General features: G+C 65.1%; 3 protein-coding genes across 3 annotated transcripts; 1 reads left to right on the forward strand and 2 right to left on the reverse strand.

Annotated features, from left to right (window-relative positions):
* The first annotated feature begins 2,034 nt into the window (after positions 1–2,034).
* JSRP1 (junctional sarcoplasmic reticulum protein 1) lies at positions 2,035–4,752 on the forward strand. Its single transcript, XM_065875447.1, has 6 exons — positions 2,035–2,152; positions 2,539–2,576; positions 2,722–2,851; positions 3,235–3,402; positions 4,092–4,183; positions 4,291–4,752. The coding sequence occupies exons 1-6, from the start codon at positions 2,035–2,037 to the stop codon at positions 4,750–4,752; spliced, it is 1,008 nt and encodes a 335-aa protein (XP_065731519.1).
* Positions 4,753–5,047: 295 nt separating this feature from the next.
* Positions 5,048–7,826, reverse strand: AMH (anti-Mullerian hormone). The gene is made up of 5 exons (XM_065873950.1): positions 7,360–7,826; positions 6,660–6,802; positions 6,338–6,446; positions 6,064–6,223; positions 5,048–5,978 (listed from the first exon to the last, which is right to left on the reverse strand). The coding sequence occupies exons 1-5, from the start codon at positions 7,820–7,822 to the stop codon at positions 5,120–5,122; spliced, it is 1,734 nt and encodes a 577-aa protein (XP_065730022.1). The 5' UTR covers positions 7,823–7,826; the 3' UTR covers positions 5,048–5,119.
* A 717-nt stretch (positions 7,827–8,543) lies between these two features.
* Positions 8,544–14,203, reverse strand: SF3A2 (splicing factor 3a subunit 2). The gene is made up of 8 exons (XM_065874705.1): positions 14,048–14,203; positions 12,425–12,496; positions 11,644–11,690; positions 11,335–11,444; positions 10,312–10,361; positions 10,091–10,231; positions 9,544–9,612; positions 8,544–9,457 (listed from the first exon to the last, which is right to left on the reverse strand). The coding sequence occupies exons 1-8, from the start codon at positions 14,171–14,173 to the stop codon at positions 8,678–8,680; spliced, it is 1,395 nt and encodes a 464-aa protein (XP_065730777.1). The 5' UTR covers positions 14,174–14,203; the 3' UTR covers positions 8,544–8,677.
* Positions 14,204–14,902: the final 699 nt, after the last annotated feature.

The following is a 14,902-nucleotide window of genomic DNA, read 5'->3' on the forward strand; positions in this document are numbered from 1 at the left end:
TGCCCATTGACAGAGGAATGGATAAAGAACATGTGGTATATATATACAATAGAATATTACTCAGCCATAAAAAAAGAATGAAATAATGCCATTTGCAGCAACATAGATACAACTAGAGATCATCATACTAAGTGAACTAAGTCAGAGAAAGACAAATATATGATATCACTTAAACGTGGAATCTAAAATATGACACAAATGAACTTATCTACGAAACAAAAACAGAGTCACAGACATAGAGAACAGAGTTGTGGTTGCCAAAGGGAAAAGGGGGTTGGGAGAGGGATGGATTGGGAGTTTGGGATTAGCAGATGCAAACTATTATATATAGGATGGATAAACAACAAGGTCCTACTATAAAGCACAGGGAACTATATTCAATATTCTGTGATAAACCACAATGGAAAAGAACATGAAAAAATATATATACGTATAACTGAGTCACTTTGCTGTACTGCAGAAACTAACACAACATTGTAAATCAACTATACTTCAATTAAAAGAAAAAAAAAAAACAGCCCACAGTTGAGCCTCACTGCCCCTCTGGGAGGAAACGACCCCACTTTCCAGATGAGGAAACCAAGGCCTCTGAGCTGTGCCTGACCCGTGTCAGCCAGCAGAGCCTGGCTTCTTTTCGATGGTGTCATCCTCCTCCCTGAAGCCCTCCCTGATGGACCCCGGCTCCACAGGGACGTGGATGTTTAGCTGCTTCTGAGCCCGGCACACAGCAGGTGCTCATAAAAGCGAGGTGACCACGCTTTGTGGGTGCTCCCACCCCCAGGGACACTCTTTTCTGAGGTTGAGAGAGGAAGCAATGCTCCCAGAGTCACCGCGGCCAGCCTGGTAGTGGCTTTGTGCTCATGGGGGTGGGGCCAGTGCCTGGCCCTGCTCCGAGGTGGGGATGTGCCCCAGCAGGGACCTCAGGCCAGCCCTCCTTCCACCCCCGCGGCGGCTGAGGAGCTGATTGGCCCACCTCGCGGCCTCCAGCCACCTGCTGTTGTCTGTCTTGGGGCCACCCTCCCCATGCTCCATCCTGTCCACCAGGCCCAGCGTGGCAACAGTGGGGTAAGAGGGGCAGAGGGAGGCCTGGGCAGAGATGGGGGTCCCTGGGATCTGGGAGGGCATCCCTGAGGTCCATGGGGGTCCCCGACTCCTGTAGCTGCCCACACACACCCTTAGGGGCACCCCCTGGCCCACTGGGCCCCTTCCCCACGGCCTGCTCTGGCCCCAGGGATGGGTCACACTAACGTTGGCGCCAGAGACCCTGGGGACCCCAAAGAGCAGGGCTGTGGAAGCCAACAGACGGGTTTGGCTCCAGCTCTGCACAACCTCTGGCCCACGGCTCCACCTCCAGCCTCAGTTTCTTCATCTGCCCTATGGGAGCAGAGATGGCCAGAGGAGGCGGCGGCCCCAGCGTTGGGGTCTGGAGGCCCGGGACCCCTGCCCCTGCCTGCCAAGGCCAGAACCAGGCTGGTCCCGGCTGCTGGGGCTTGAGCTCCTACACCCAGGGTGTCTGAGGGGAGGCTGGGTGCCAGGAATAGGGGGTGAGGATGGTCCAAAGGGAGACCCCAGGAGGGCAAGGGCCTAGGAGGGGCTGGGCCCCACATTGGCCTGTCCTGCTGGCCTCAGGCACTGGATAAAAATAGTCGCTGGTCTCTGAGAACATGAGCCGACCCTGGAGCCAAGGGTTCCGGTTTGGGCTCTTTGCTCACCTCTGTGTGACCATGGCCAGAACCCAGCCCACTCTGGGCCCCAGCAGCCCAGCAGCCTGTCAGGAGGGGTCCTGAGGCAGGCCTGAGGGGGGTAGGGAGAGTGCCTGGCGGAGGGCTGTGGTCGTGCCCTGCGTGTGAAGCTACCGAGGAAAGGTGGCTCCAGGCAGAGGGACAAGGAAGGCGGTGTGGGAAGGTAGGGAGCCCCCTTCTCCCCAGGTCAGGCCCAGGCCCAGGCCCATACCAGGGGCTCAGCAAATGCAGGCTGCCTCTTCCCCCTCCCCCCCAAGCCAGACTCTGGACCTGCTGCTTCTCAGACGTCTCCATGACAACCAGGGCCTTGGAGGAGTTGGATGGAGGCCTGGGCAGTTGCCAAGTGGACGAGGACCTCTCTGCACTGGCTGACCCCTGCCCAGGCCGGCCCCGGGAGGACAGGGCTCAAGGTAGCCAAGAGGGTACCACAGGATGAAGCCCACGCCCCCATCCTCTTGTTGAGCCAGGTGGCTCACCTTCAGGGACCAGGACTTGGCCTCCCACACTGGACTGACTTAAACCATGCCCCCCATTTCCAACCTGTGTCCATTAGTGTGTCGGGGGTTTGTAAAGAGCCCAGAGAACACAGGTGCTGGGCCACACAGGTCAGGGTTTGAGTCCCAGCTTGGCAGTGACGTGCTGTGTGCCTTCATGCAAGGCTGCCTCTGCGTCTGTCTGCTTTCTAATCTGCAGAACGGGAGCAGTCACCTGCCCCTCACCCAGCAGAACTGAGCGGAGGGTGGGATCAGCCTGGGGGTTTCCACGACTGTGACTGTTCCTCTTTTCCTGCCAACAGCGACATCCAGGCTGGCCGACTCCAGCAGCTGGCCCCATGTGAGTAGCCGGGGCCCTGGGGTTTCAGCCCAGGGTGCCCCTAGAGTAGGGGACATGTTTTCCAAGAGGGTGCGTTTCTGCAGCCCATGGGAAGGGTTTGGTCTCCCTTAGGGAAACACCCAGGATGACATGTTACTCCCCACAGGATTCTCAGGAGCCGGCAGCTGAGGGCAGCCCCGCAGGCGGTGTGGATGCTTGGCCCAAGAAAACAGAAAAGGAGCCTGTGGACAAAGTGGCCTCCGGACCGGGTAAGGAGAGGCTGAAAGCAGGAGCAAGTGGGTTTCCGGGAGGCAGGAGTGACGTGGGGGGGTGGGTGTGGACCAGCATGGGGGTGGGGGATCGGTGCTGGGCTGGGTCCTTGGATCTGGGGGGCAGGGTGATAGCGTGCATGGGGCTCCTGACTGGGGGGTGTCTGGGTGTCACAGGCTGTAACTCAGTGGGCTGTGGGAGCCTCTGCTAATTCATGATAACACCAGCTTAGGTGCCACTAAGCTTCAGCTAATTATCTTCTAGAATATTCTTGGCATCCCAGTGAAGCGGCCAATCCCGCAGGGCTTAGTTCCTCGGCCCAGGGCCGCACAGCCGGGCAGGGCAGAGCTGAGTTTAGCCGCGGGTCGGCCCCACGCGGCCTGCGCCCAGCCCGCACTTGCTCCCGCAGGCCCCCGGAGCCCCGCGCAGAAGGCGCAGGCCGCGCCGCCCTCGCAGCCGCCGCCCACGCCCCCGGTCCTGAGCGAGGAGCTGCTCTGGGGACACCTGACACTCAACAGGTGCCTGGTGCTCGCCTCGCTCGTGGCGCTGCTGGGCTCCGCCTTCCAGCTGTGCCGAGGTGAGCCTGCGCCGCAGCACGTGGTTACTCCCTCCCGGAAGCGCGGACAGCCCAGGGGGCGGGTCTGTGCGCTCCCACTCTAGGCCGTGCGCGCCCCCTTCCCCCCAGTATGGACCTTATGAGTGAGGGGGGGTTCCCCCGCCCCGTGCACCTCCTGCTCAGGGACAGACTGACCTTGTGCACCCCGACGGTCGCGCCCGAGTCCCTCTATCCAGGACCAGCTTTGACCCCCGCCTCCCATAGACCTTAAGAGGAGCCCTGCCCCCCACCCCCCAGCAAGGACCTCGGTGCACCTCCCTTTCCCGGTGACCGACCCTCACCGCCCCCCGACTCCCACCCCGGGCCTTGTAGGCCCGGGATGGGCGTGTGCGCCCCCGTTCGGTAGCGTGCTGCTTTCTCTGTGCGCCAGGGCGGGCGCTCCTGCGTCCCTCAGAAAAACGGGAGCATCCTTTTGCAGCCTGAATGAGGGAGGTTTGAAGGGAAGGTCATCGCAGCAGCGGAGACTCGGAACCCCTTCCCAGGGCTCGGAGGGACCCAGCCCAGCCTCAGCGTACCCGGTGGGGTCCGGCTGGGCCCCCTTGCATGTCCCCAGGGAGAGGGGTCTCTGGGGGCAAGGGCGGGGATGGACGGTGTGCAGTGGTCGGTCCCCTGGGCCAGGCTGTTTCGCATCCCCTCCCGTCCCCTCCCAGAGGCCGTGGCGGGGGAGGCGGAAGCCCCTGCGCCTGTCCCTGAGCCGTGGGTCCCGCCAAGCTCGTCCCTGAAGAAGCCAGCGTCACCCCTGGTAAGCACTTCCTCAAGTGACCTGTCAGTGGGGCCTTCACTGGGGGAAGGGGCCTGGGCCGTGGAACTCTGTGCCGACCCCACCACCCCACACTGTCCACACTGCAGCCAAAGTCCGTGGCCTGGGCCCCCCCACTGGGATCGCTCGAGCCCCCGGCGAAGGTAGAGGAAAGGGCCGCGGTTCCCAGGAGCAGCGGGGCTGCAGGGAAGGACAAAGGGGAGTCTGAGGAGGCCGCTGAGGAGGAGCGTGTGCCGCTTGCCGACCGAGGGCCCAAAGAGAGGCGGAAGAAGGCGGAGAGGCTGAGAAAGGAGAGGCCCCGTAAGGAGAGACCACAGAAGGAAGAGAGGCCGAGGAGGGAGAGATCCCGGAAAGAGGAGAGGCCGCGGGCTGCCGGGGAGGCCCTACCCCGACGCTGGGAGGCGCGCGAAGGGGGCCATCGGGCATGGGCGGGAGAGTCCAGAGACCCCGAGCATAGGAAGAGGCAGGTCTGGGCCTCCCCGCGGCGCCCCGATGAGGAGGACCGGCCTCCCGGCCGCCAGAAGCACCACGCGGGCAAGGGGCGGGACTGAGCCAGACCTGGGTCCTGCGCGGGGGTCCCTGAACCTCTGCTCGACCGCCCCGCAGTTCCAGCAAATAAAGCGAGCGCTGTGGTCCCCCTCATCGCCTGCTCCTTTGTGCCTGTACTCCAGAACCTGCCCGGGGCCTGAGTGACAGGGATGGGGAGCTTTAGGCGGCTGGGGGGGGGGGGCGGGGGCAGGGAGGCAGTGGGTGCCAACGGGGAGGACGCGGCCCTGCCCGCCAGAGGAGAAATGGGGGAAGGAGGCCTCCGCCTGTCCCCAGACATGCACGGACACCCCAACCGCGTGCTTTCTGGTCTTTATTGGGAGCGATGAAGGGGTCCGAATAAATATGGGCCGGCCGGAGCGCGGCGCGGGGTCACCGGCAGCCGCACTCGGTGGCCACCATGTTGGGCACGTGGTGCGCGCTGATGCGCTCCTCGGACAGGCTGATGAGGAGCTTGCCGGCGTAGGCCGTGGGCACGCAGCAGGGCGGGCGCGCCAGGGCGGCGCCGCGGGCCTGCATCTTCAGCAGGAGCACCACGTGGTTGCCGTACCGCGGGTTGCGGTCCGATTGCGGCCAGCCGCACGCGCCCTGGCAGTTGTTGGCCTGGTACGTCTCGGGGATGAGCACCGAGCGCTCGGCGCGGAGGTCCACGCTCAGCTCGCGCAGCCCGCACGGCCCGTCGGTGGCCGCGGCGCCGGCGCTGCGCTGCGCCCGTGCCGACCCGCTCCGCTCCCGCCCGCGCCACTCGGCGCGCAGGCCCTGCAGCGCTTTCAGCAGCAGCAGCGCGCGCAGCGGACCGCCGGGGCCGACCGGGTTCCCCGGGCACAGCGCCAGTAGGCGTGCCAGCAGCGGGGTGGCGGCGGGCGGCAGCCCCGGGAGGCCGCGCAGTTCTGCCGCCGCCGCCTGAAGCTCGGCGGCTACCCTGCGCGCTAGGCCCGCGGCCCACAGCGCGGACGCCGAACCCTGCAGTGGCGCGGGGACCCCAGGGGTGGCTGCCGTGGGCGGTAGCAGCAGCAGCAGCGGCTCCTCGCCGTCGAGCAGGCGCTCCAGCGCCGCGGGGTCCGACAGGTTGACCTGGCCCTGCGGGAAACCGGCCAGCGAGCCCGGGTCCAGGGCCAGACGCGGCGGCGAGGCTCGGGACGCGGGTCCCCGCAGCGCGCGCACCAGGCGCGTGAGCGTCTCCAGGAAGGGATCGGCGCTGGGCGGCACCTCCTCGGGCTCTGGGGACGGCCTGGACGGCAGAGTGGGGGATCGTGAGGGCGCAAGGCTGCGCCGCCCCCAACTCCCCGCGCCCCCAGGCCCGGGCCCGCGCGCACCTGGTCTGCGGGAAGGGCACCGAGTCCAGCTGGCCGTGCGCGGGCATCGGCGTGGGACCCCGCGGCGGCAGCAGGAGCAGCGCCGGGGTCATCCGTGTGAAGCAGCGGGAGTCGGCGCCGAACAGCAGCGCCTGCAGCTGGGCGGTGCTCAGAGGCGCACCTGCGAGGGGAGGCGCGTACGCGGCGCTGCTTCAGCGCGGGGGGTCTGGGGGTCGAGGACAGCCGTCCCCACCATGCTCCGCAGCATCCCTGTCCCTGTCTGGGCGAGACCTACCGTCTCCGCGGCGCCGCAGGGTCAGGGCGAGCCCAGGCCCGCGCCAGGCCGCCTCGGGGCGTCCCACAACCAAGGGCAGGTACCTGGAGTCCCGGCTCAGGCAGAGGCTCTGCGGAAATGGGGGCTCAGCCAGGCAGTGGGCACGCGGGGCGCCAGCCCTGCTCTGCCTGCTGCCCTTAGCATCCCTTCAAAATTCCAACCTGGGCACTTGCAGCCTTTTTGTTAAACCCAGTTAAAAAAATCAACAAAACCGTAACCCCTTCCTCGCCCTGAGTGAGGGCTCCTGGTGGCCCAGGGGCAGTCCCCTTCAACTCCCTGGTACCTGGGCGCCGGGCAGCCCGGCCCCGGTGACGGTGACCTCCGGGCCAGGCCCTGGGTACAGCACCATCAGCGCCAGCTCTTCGGGGCTGGCTCCTCCAGGTGGAGGCTCCTGGAACCTCAGCAAGGGTGTCGGCTCCCACGTCACTGCGGCCAGGACAGTGGGGAAGGGGACGCCTGAGCCCCTCCCCCAAGCCTGTCCAAGTCCTGCAGGAGGGAGAGCCCCCACCCCACCCAGAGCCCCGCGGAACCTAGTGGGAGAGGCTTGACGCCCCTGGACCCCAGGTGTAGGGCTTCCTTGGGACACGGGTGGCCTGGGAGAAGTGACAGACACTGTGGGCAGTGGGGTGGAGCCCTTGGGGGTCTCTTGGTCTGGGGATGTCCTGGGGTAAAGCCCTTCCTTGTAGTGTGTCTGAGGCCAGCGGTCCCTGGGGACAGGCCCCCTGGGCAGCCTGGTCGGGGAGTGGGGGGAGGGGCCCTCCTCGGCTGGACCTTCAGGCTGTGCTGGCCCTGCCCCCTGTGGCTCCCAGGTCCGGGAGAGGGGACCCTCCCCAGGCACTGCAGGAGGACTTGCTGCCCCAGGCAGGGCAAAGATAAGATCACCCACCTCTGTGGCCATCAGCCTCCACTTCCCGAGGGTTCTCCCACCCCGGGGCATCAGAGCCAGCCCCCCGCCCAGGCCCCCGCGTTAGGGCCCCACGTACCTTCCTCCAAGTGTAGGACCACCAGCCGCCGCCCCCCGGGCCCCCCAAGCCATGCCTGCAGCTGCTGGAGATGGGGCAGGGCGGGCTGCCCGTCTCCCGGGGGGCAGACTGCAAAGGTGGCCAGGTCCCGGGGCCCCCAGTGGGCGCGCCGCACGGCCTCTAGGAACGCCCGCTCGTAGCCGCTCAGGGCCCCCACCACCCGCAGGGGAGCACTGCTCCTGTTGCCAGCCCCATCCAGGGTTACCAGGCACAGGGGGTCCCGAGGGCTGTCTGGTGGCCAGACGCCAGGGGGTGGCCAGTCCCAGTCTTGGTGCAAGATGAGCCCTCCGCCTCCGCCGCCTGGGGTTGGCTCCCTGGGCTGGGCCAGGGTGCTGGTGACCTCTCCCCTGAGGGTCCTGGCCCCCAGCAGGGCCCCCATTGCCAACAGCATCAGGGCCAGCTGAGAGAGAGGTGGACCCTGCATCGTGGGAGCTTGGAGGGGCCGGGCTGCCCCAGCTTATATGGGGGAGCAAGAATGTTTGTGCCAGAAGGCGGCCCCTATCTCCTTCAGGGATGTGACCTTGGGGGCCAGTGCCCGCTGTGAGCCCAGGCAGGCCGGCAGCCTCCTCAAAGCCCCTTCTGTTCCGGCCCAGCTGCCTATCTATCTTCTTCTCACCAGTGCTACAAAGTGTGGCCTGTGACCCATTTGTCAAAATGTCCTTGACGAGTTTTCCCCTTTAGAGCCAGGAGCAGGAATGTGAGCAGGGAGTGTGTGGCCCAAACGATCAACAATTTGGGGGGGTGGAGGGTGCTGGAGGAGGGCAGAGGTGCAGAGCCCCTGCCCCACAGGACCACTGGGTAGGTGGGGGGCGACCCCCCACACCCACTGCACGCTCGCTCACCACGCCTTCGGGGCCCACAGAGACCCCCAAGGACAGCGAGCAGCCTTTGCTCTGCTCTCCTCCCAGAGGGCGACCCCAGACCCACTGCTGGCCAGCAGGGTCTGTCCTCACCCAGCAGCCTCCAGGGCACAGCATTGCCAGCGGCCACCCCCTGGGGTCCTGGTGGGGCCCCGACCCTGAGCCACCCCCATAGGTGGCAGAGGGCAGCCGTGCGTGTTCACCCACAGCGAGTGGGTGCTTCCCGCCCACTTGCCTGCCGGCCGGCCCACCCGCCCACCAGCCAGCCCACATAGCAGTGCACTCCAAGGTTAGCAGAGACTCTTTAATGGGCTCTGGGAACACAGCCCAGCCCCAGCCCTGTACAAAAAACTCAACTTCATTGTGGGGGGCGGAACACGGGAAAACAAGGCCAAACTTGCTGGGACAGGGGTGGCTTTTCAGTTGGTGGGGGGAGGGGGAGGAATGTTCCCAGGGCCTTCGGAGGGCAGCGGGGGCCTCAGCATCGGAGGCATGGGAGTTGGGGGATGCACCCCGGGATTTGACGGGTGAACTCCAGGAGGCTGGGGATGAACCCCAGGAGCTGGAGGATGGACCCCAGGAGCTGATGGGTGGACCCCAGGAGGTGGGGGGTGGACCCCAGGAGGCTGGGGGTGGATCCCTGGGGCTGGGGGATGGACCCCGGGAGCTTGTGGATGGACCCCCGGGGCCTGGGGGTGAACTGCAGGAGCTGGTGGGTGCACCCCTGGGGCCTGGGGGTGAACCCCAGCAGATGGGGGAGGATGGACCCCTGGTGCTGGAGGGTGGACCCCCGGTGCTGGAGGGTGGACCCCCGGGGCTGGGGGATGGACCCCTGGAGCAGGGGGGTGGACCCCAGATGCTGGTGGGTGGACCACTGGTGCCGGTGGGTGGACCCCAGGAGCTGGGGGGTGTACTCCAGACGCTGGGGGGTGGACCACTGGTGCTGGGGGGTGGACACCGGGAGCCGGTGGGGGCAGCTGAGGAGGGCCCGGGGGCCCCGAGGACGCAGGCCCACTGGGCGGCATGGGGGGCAGGGGCAGGCCTCCTGGCGGGGGCGGGGGCAATGACTCGGGCAGTGGTGGCCGAGGGGGCAAACCATTCATCAGCGGGGGTGGGGGCCGCTTCACCCCAGGAGGCCCTGCGGGGAGGCTTGGCGGGGCCGGTGGCTTCTCCATCTTAAAGTGGAACTGGAGGAAAAACTGGACAGAAAGGAGAGGCTGAGCGCGGCCCCTGGGCCTTGGGCTGGGAGAAGGTTCGGCAACTGCCTGGACCTGCAGTGACTCACCTGCTTAGTTTCCCGGTTCCAGTGAGTCCAAAACTTGCCTTCAGCCTTGTCAATCTCCCTGCTTGGCACCTGCGTGGGGTGGAACAGGGGGCAGAGACGGGCCTTCAGGACCACGAGATGGCCCGGCTGAGGAGGCCCTTCTGTGAGGGAACAGGGTCTAGCTTGGGGGTAACAGAGTCGACTGACGTCCTTGCTCCACCGCTCAGCAAACCTGCAACCCTGAGAAAGCTGTGATCTACGCTATGCCATTAACGTCCATCTGGGGACCAGATCTCGTCATGGAATCCACGAACAGCCAGCAGCAGGGACACCTTACTGCTGGGGCCATGTCAGGGGCCTCTGCTTCTGGGCGGACACCCACCTTGGACGCCCAGCCCCCAGGCCTCGCGCTGCCTTGTCCTTTGCCACCCTCTCAAGAGGCAAGGGCCCAGAGGGATACCCCTGGCCCTGGCAGGAAGGGGCATCCTAGAGTGGGCTAGAGGCCAGCTGCCCGCATGGAGCAAACTCCTCGGCCGGCTCCCCACCTCTCGGGGGTCCAGTGCGCTACCTTGAAGGCGATGGTCTCGTAGGGCTCGGCGGCCATGAGCAGGTACTGCCAGCGCCGGTCCGGAGGCTCGATCCTCTGCTCGTAAGCGGACATGAAGCGGTGGCGGGGCATGATGCCCTCAGCAATCTCGGGGTAGTCGATCTGTGGGGATACGGCCGGGTGGCAGCACCGCCTCTCAGGGAGCCCCTCCCCTCAGAACTGGGTCCCCAGCCTTTGCTCACCTGGAATAGGAGGCTCTGCTGACCCATCTCCGTGTCCCTCTGTTTGGTCACTGCAACACAGGAGGTGTCAGGACCAGCTAAGGGGCCCTGGGGCTGGCCTACCACCACCCACAAACGGGAGAGCAGGCCTGGGGGTGGTCACCTGGCTGGGGAAGCACAAGAGCCATCCGCAGCTGGACAGGCACCACCCAGGGCTGGGAGGGCTGCACCCCGGGTGCCATCTGCCCCAGATCACACGGGTGGGAGTGGGGGTGGGAGGGAGGCCTCCCCACTGCCCGAGCCCCACCTGGGGAGCATTGAGTGTGAGGGTCAAGACTGTGCCCCCACTTCTGGGAGAGGGTGCCCACTGCCAGAGCTCTGTGGCTTTGGGCTGCTTTCCACACGCGTGCTCAGTGTCTCCCCGCCACACCCAGGAAGACGCCAGATGGCCTGGACTGGCCAGAAAGCCTGTGGTGGCCTCCCCAGGGAAACAGTGCCATCCCTGTCCTGGCTCACCAAGCAGGCCCACCCAGGGCCTTTGCACGCCACGCCCCGAAACGCCAGCCACACGCAGGATGTCCCCACCTTAGCAGGACGCCTACCAGGTGGCCTGCCGTTCCCCCCACCCCCCCCCCGGCACACGGTCCCCTGTATCCCCTGTGCTCCAGCTGGGCCGCCTGACTGGCTTTCCGAACCAGGCGACACAGGCGCTGCTGCACGCGCAGACCCTCCCCCTCCCCTTCCTTTCTCCTCAGGTGAAGAAGAGCCAGCACCCAGTTCCGTGGTCAGAGGAGAGAGCCACACCACGGCCCGCGCTCACGTCCCACAAGCTCACCCCCCTTTGCTAGGAGCGTAAAGAATAACGACACTGCCCTTCCTCCGGCATGTGTGTGAAAGTTCACGGTGGGAAGGCGGGTCCCGGCCCCCAGGGAAGAAAGCCCTCTGACAGGAAGCGAGTGGAGACACTCCCCAGAGGCGGATGGTGTGGGTGTGGGTGTGGGTGTGGGTGTGGGGCTGCCCGCCAAGGCCACAGAGCATCCTTACCTTTGTAGCCCGGGCGGCCGATCTTCACGAACTTCTTCACCTCCACCTTGACCTTCTCTGGCGCCGGCTGGGCGGGGGCCTCCTTGGCCTCCTTGGCTGCTCGCCGGGCCCTGCAGGTGGGACGGACATGGGGCTGAGGCCCCTCCACACAGGCCGCCAAGGCCATAGGCCCAGGTGCCAGGAGTGCCACCCCCCCGCCCTGCCCCAGCCAACCTTGGAGCTTCGAGGTCAGGGGGGACGGGGGTCAAGTGAGGTGACAGCTCTGGTGGGGGTGAGCGCCGGGTATGGGAAGGGGCGTGAGGTACTCACAAGTTGGTCTGATGCTTTTTCCCTTGGGTGTGCGCGAGGTAACTCCCCTAGAACGGGAGAGGGACGCACAGCTCAGGGCAAAGCGAGTGGGGAGGTGCCGGTAGGCACCCAATCGCTGCTGAGTAGACGAGCGCTAGTGGGTCTGCACACAGGGGAACGAGACCCCCAAAAGCCGGGGGTGAGGCAGGCCTCCGGAGGGTGCGACGCGGGCAGTCTTGCAGCTGCTGGGGTGCAGTGTGGGCTGTGGACACTGCTTGGAAGTGGTGGGGAAACCCGGGAGTGATCATGTGATTCCATCTCCACGATGCCCCAGGGATGAGACACGCGAATCAGTGGTTCTCAACGAGGGCCGGTGGTGGGGGCGGTTTCTGACCCCCGGGGACAGCACGCCCAGGACGGTCCTCCCCGGAGGATGAGCAGCCCCAATGCCGCGGGGAGACCCTCCCGTATCAGGCTGTTCAATTCAGTGCTGCCGTCCGGGGCTGGCAACCACCAGAAACAAAGCACATCCTCCACACGAGAAAAGGGACAAAGGGACCTACTCGTGCCAGGAGAGGGGCCCAGCGTGAGGGAGCATCAGACTCTCGCCTGCTTCAAAGGCGCAAACTAGAGCCACACCGGCTAGACTTCACGACCCCGATCCTGACGTGGAACGTCCCAGGGTGTCCCCACGTTCCCAGATACACATCTCTGGCAATGGTGCCACCGGTACTGAAGGACTCGGCAAGTCCACAGCAGCACAGGTGGGGTGGGGTGGGGCGGGGCAGGGGCGGGGCCGCACCTCATTGTTGTGCAGTGTCAGGCACAGCTTGCACTCGTAGGAGCCCAGATGGTTCTTCATGAAATATGGGTCCTGCGGAGGGAAGCACGCTTGTTATGCGGTGGGAGGGGCCCTGGGGACCCCGCACGGGCGTGAGAGAAGCACGGCTGCCCCTGGCGGGTGCTGAGAGAACACCACTCTCTTCAGGGCAAACGCTCGCGGCGGGGGAGGGGGCGCAGAGGACAAGCAGGAGCCCCCACGGCAGCACCGCAGAGTCCACTGGGTGGGGCTGGGGCTGACCCCGCGCCCCTGCGGCAAGCTCCGGGGAAGGGTCCTCCGGGAGCCCTGGCCCCACGTCCTCGGCAGCCTGGGGTCCAGGAGGCACAGCCGAAACAGCACCGCTGCTCATCCATCTCCATGGCGCCGACCAGGCCAGCACTCCTCGTGCCACAGCACAGCCGGACGCGGGCAGAGAAGCAAGAGGGCCAACCCGAGGCCCTAGGAGACCCCGTCTCTGCCTATCCCGTGAGTGGGGCAGGGGCTCCAGGACCAACTGGTGACCACTCAAGAGGCGCAGAGCAGACGGCAGGGGTTCAGGTCCCCACTCCACCGCCCAGAGACCGTGTCGTCATTGGCGATGACAATCCCACCCTCAACTCTGTTTCCTCATCTGGAAAATGGGAAGAGTAACAGAACTGACCTCCCAGGCCAGGCCTGTGAGGGGCTTTGGGAGCGTCCGGCACACGGTGCGGGCTCGACACACCTCAGGGCGTTTCAGAGTCTAAGAGGACCTATACACTGAACACCAAGGGGCACCTCGAGGGCGACTCTGCCTCCAGGGTCCACTGGGCAATGTCTGGGGACGTCAGTCATTGTCACGAGTTGGGGGCTCCTGGCATCAAGTGTGGAGGTGAGGGTGCTGCTCCACACCCAACAGCGCCCGTGACGGCCCCCATGCCCCAGGAAATGACCCGGCCGCACCTCCAAGCTGAGAAACCCTTAGTCAGTTATTCGCGAAAACCTTGAGTCTGCTCCCTGCTCACACTGGACACCAGGATAAATCCCCGATGCTCAGCTGGTGTAAACCAGGGGGGCCCCCATCATCTGTATCACCTCCTCTTCCTCCCACTCAGGTGTGGGCTGAAATGTGTACAGCATCCCAGGACCACAGAGGTCAAGTGGTCATGGAACCCAGTCTCCTGCGGTCAGTGGAATCCCTATCCCTGGGGTCTCACCGGAGGTGATTCCGCCCCCCAAGGGACGCTGAGCGACATATGGGGACATCTGTGGCCACTGTGACTGGGGAGCTCCTGGCATCTGGCACGGGGGCAGGGCAGGGATGCTGCTGCACACCCCACAGCGCCCAGGGGGACCCACATACGTATCCCCAGGGCCGAGGCGGAGGCCTGTCTCCCTACAGCTCTGTACAGATAAGCTGCTGTCTTTCGCTGCCCGTGGTGCCATCAGGGCCCCCACCACTGGCGACTCCCCACACCTCTGACTAAGTATAGCTTCCTGTGGTAACAGATCCTTCAAACGTGGGGCTACGAACAGCAGCCGGCCTCTGGTGGACACTGAGAGCTGCCACTCCAGGCGAAGCTCCCTGGTGCAGGGTGGGCACAGGTGGTGGGAGGGCACGTGTACCTTGTTGATGTCGATGGTTTCCAGGGCCAGCTGCCGGAGGCGCTCCCTACGGTCCCGGTTGCTCTCAGAGGAGGAGGCCACGCCCCCACTCCCGGTCTTGCCTCCGGGGCGATGCTGGAAGTCCATGGTGAGGACCCTGGGGCTCTACCAGACCAGAGAGGAAACCTGTGGAGGCCAAGGGGCGGCTGTGAGGCTGCGCAGGAGGCCTCGCCCTCCTGGTTCAGCCTCATCCCCCACCCCGCTCTCGCAGCTCTCAGCCTCATGCCCACGCTTTACCAAGTCTCTTCCAGTGGCCGAGGGTCCACTATGGGCCAGGCACATGGAAATGAGGAAGAAGGAGAAACAGGGCATCTCCAGGTGACCTTGTGGGTGGACTGAGGAAGTCCTCCCAGCCTGAGGAGTGCAAAGACCCAAGGACCCGAAATGGCAAAGGGCAAAATGAGACCAAGGTCTCACTAATTAGTCTCACCTCCTCCAAGAAGCCTCCCCAGACCACCCAAGCCCATGCTGTTCACTCCCTCCTCTGAATTCCCTTTCTGATTGTCTTGCACTTACTTCTCTCAGCCTAAATTCTGCTTCTCTGGCTCAGCTGTACATTTGCTGGAAACAAGGAACACATCTACCAACCTATCCCCCCGCCACTGCCTAACGCACAAGATGTTCACGGCTCATTCGCGGCTGAGGAGGGCTCTCCCGAGCCCTTGATGTCTCTTCCAGCCCAGCCACTGTTTCCCACCCTCCTTCAGGCTCAGCTCAGACCCAACCTCCAGGAACCTCTCTCATCTTACACTCCCTTTCCCACTGGTCAACGTTGGCCCCAGGCCCCTGGCATCTTGTCTCTGTTGGGGTAAATTC

This window comes from Phocoena phocoena, chromosome 3 (genome assembly GCF_963924675.1).
Source record: "Phocoena phocoena chromosome 3, mPhoPho1.1, whole genome shotgun sequence".
In the NCBI taxonomy this organism is placed as follows: domain Eukaryota; kingdom Metazoa; phylum Chordata; class Mammalia; order Artiodactyla; family Phocoenidae; genus Phocoena; species Phocoena phocoena.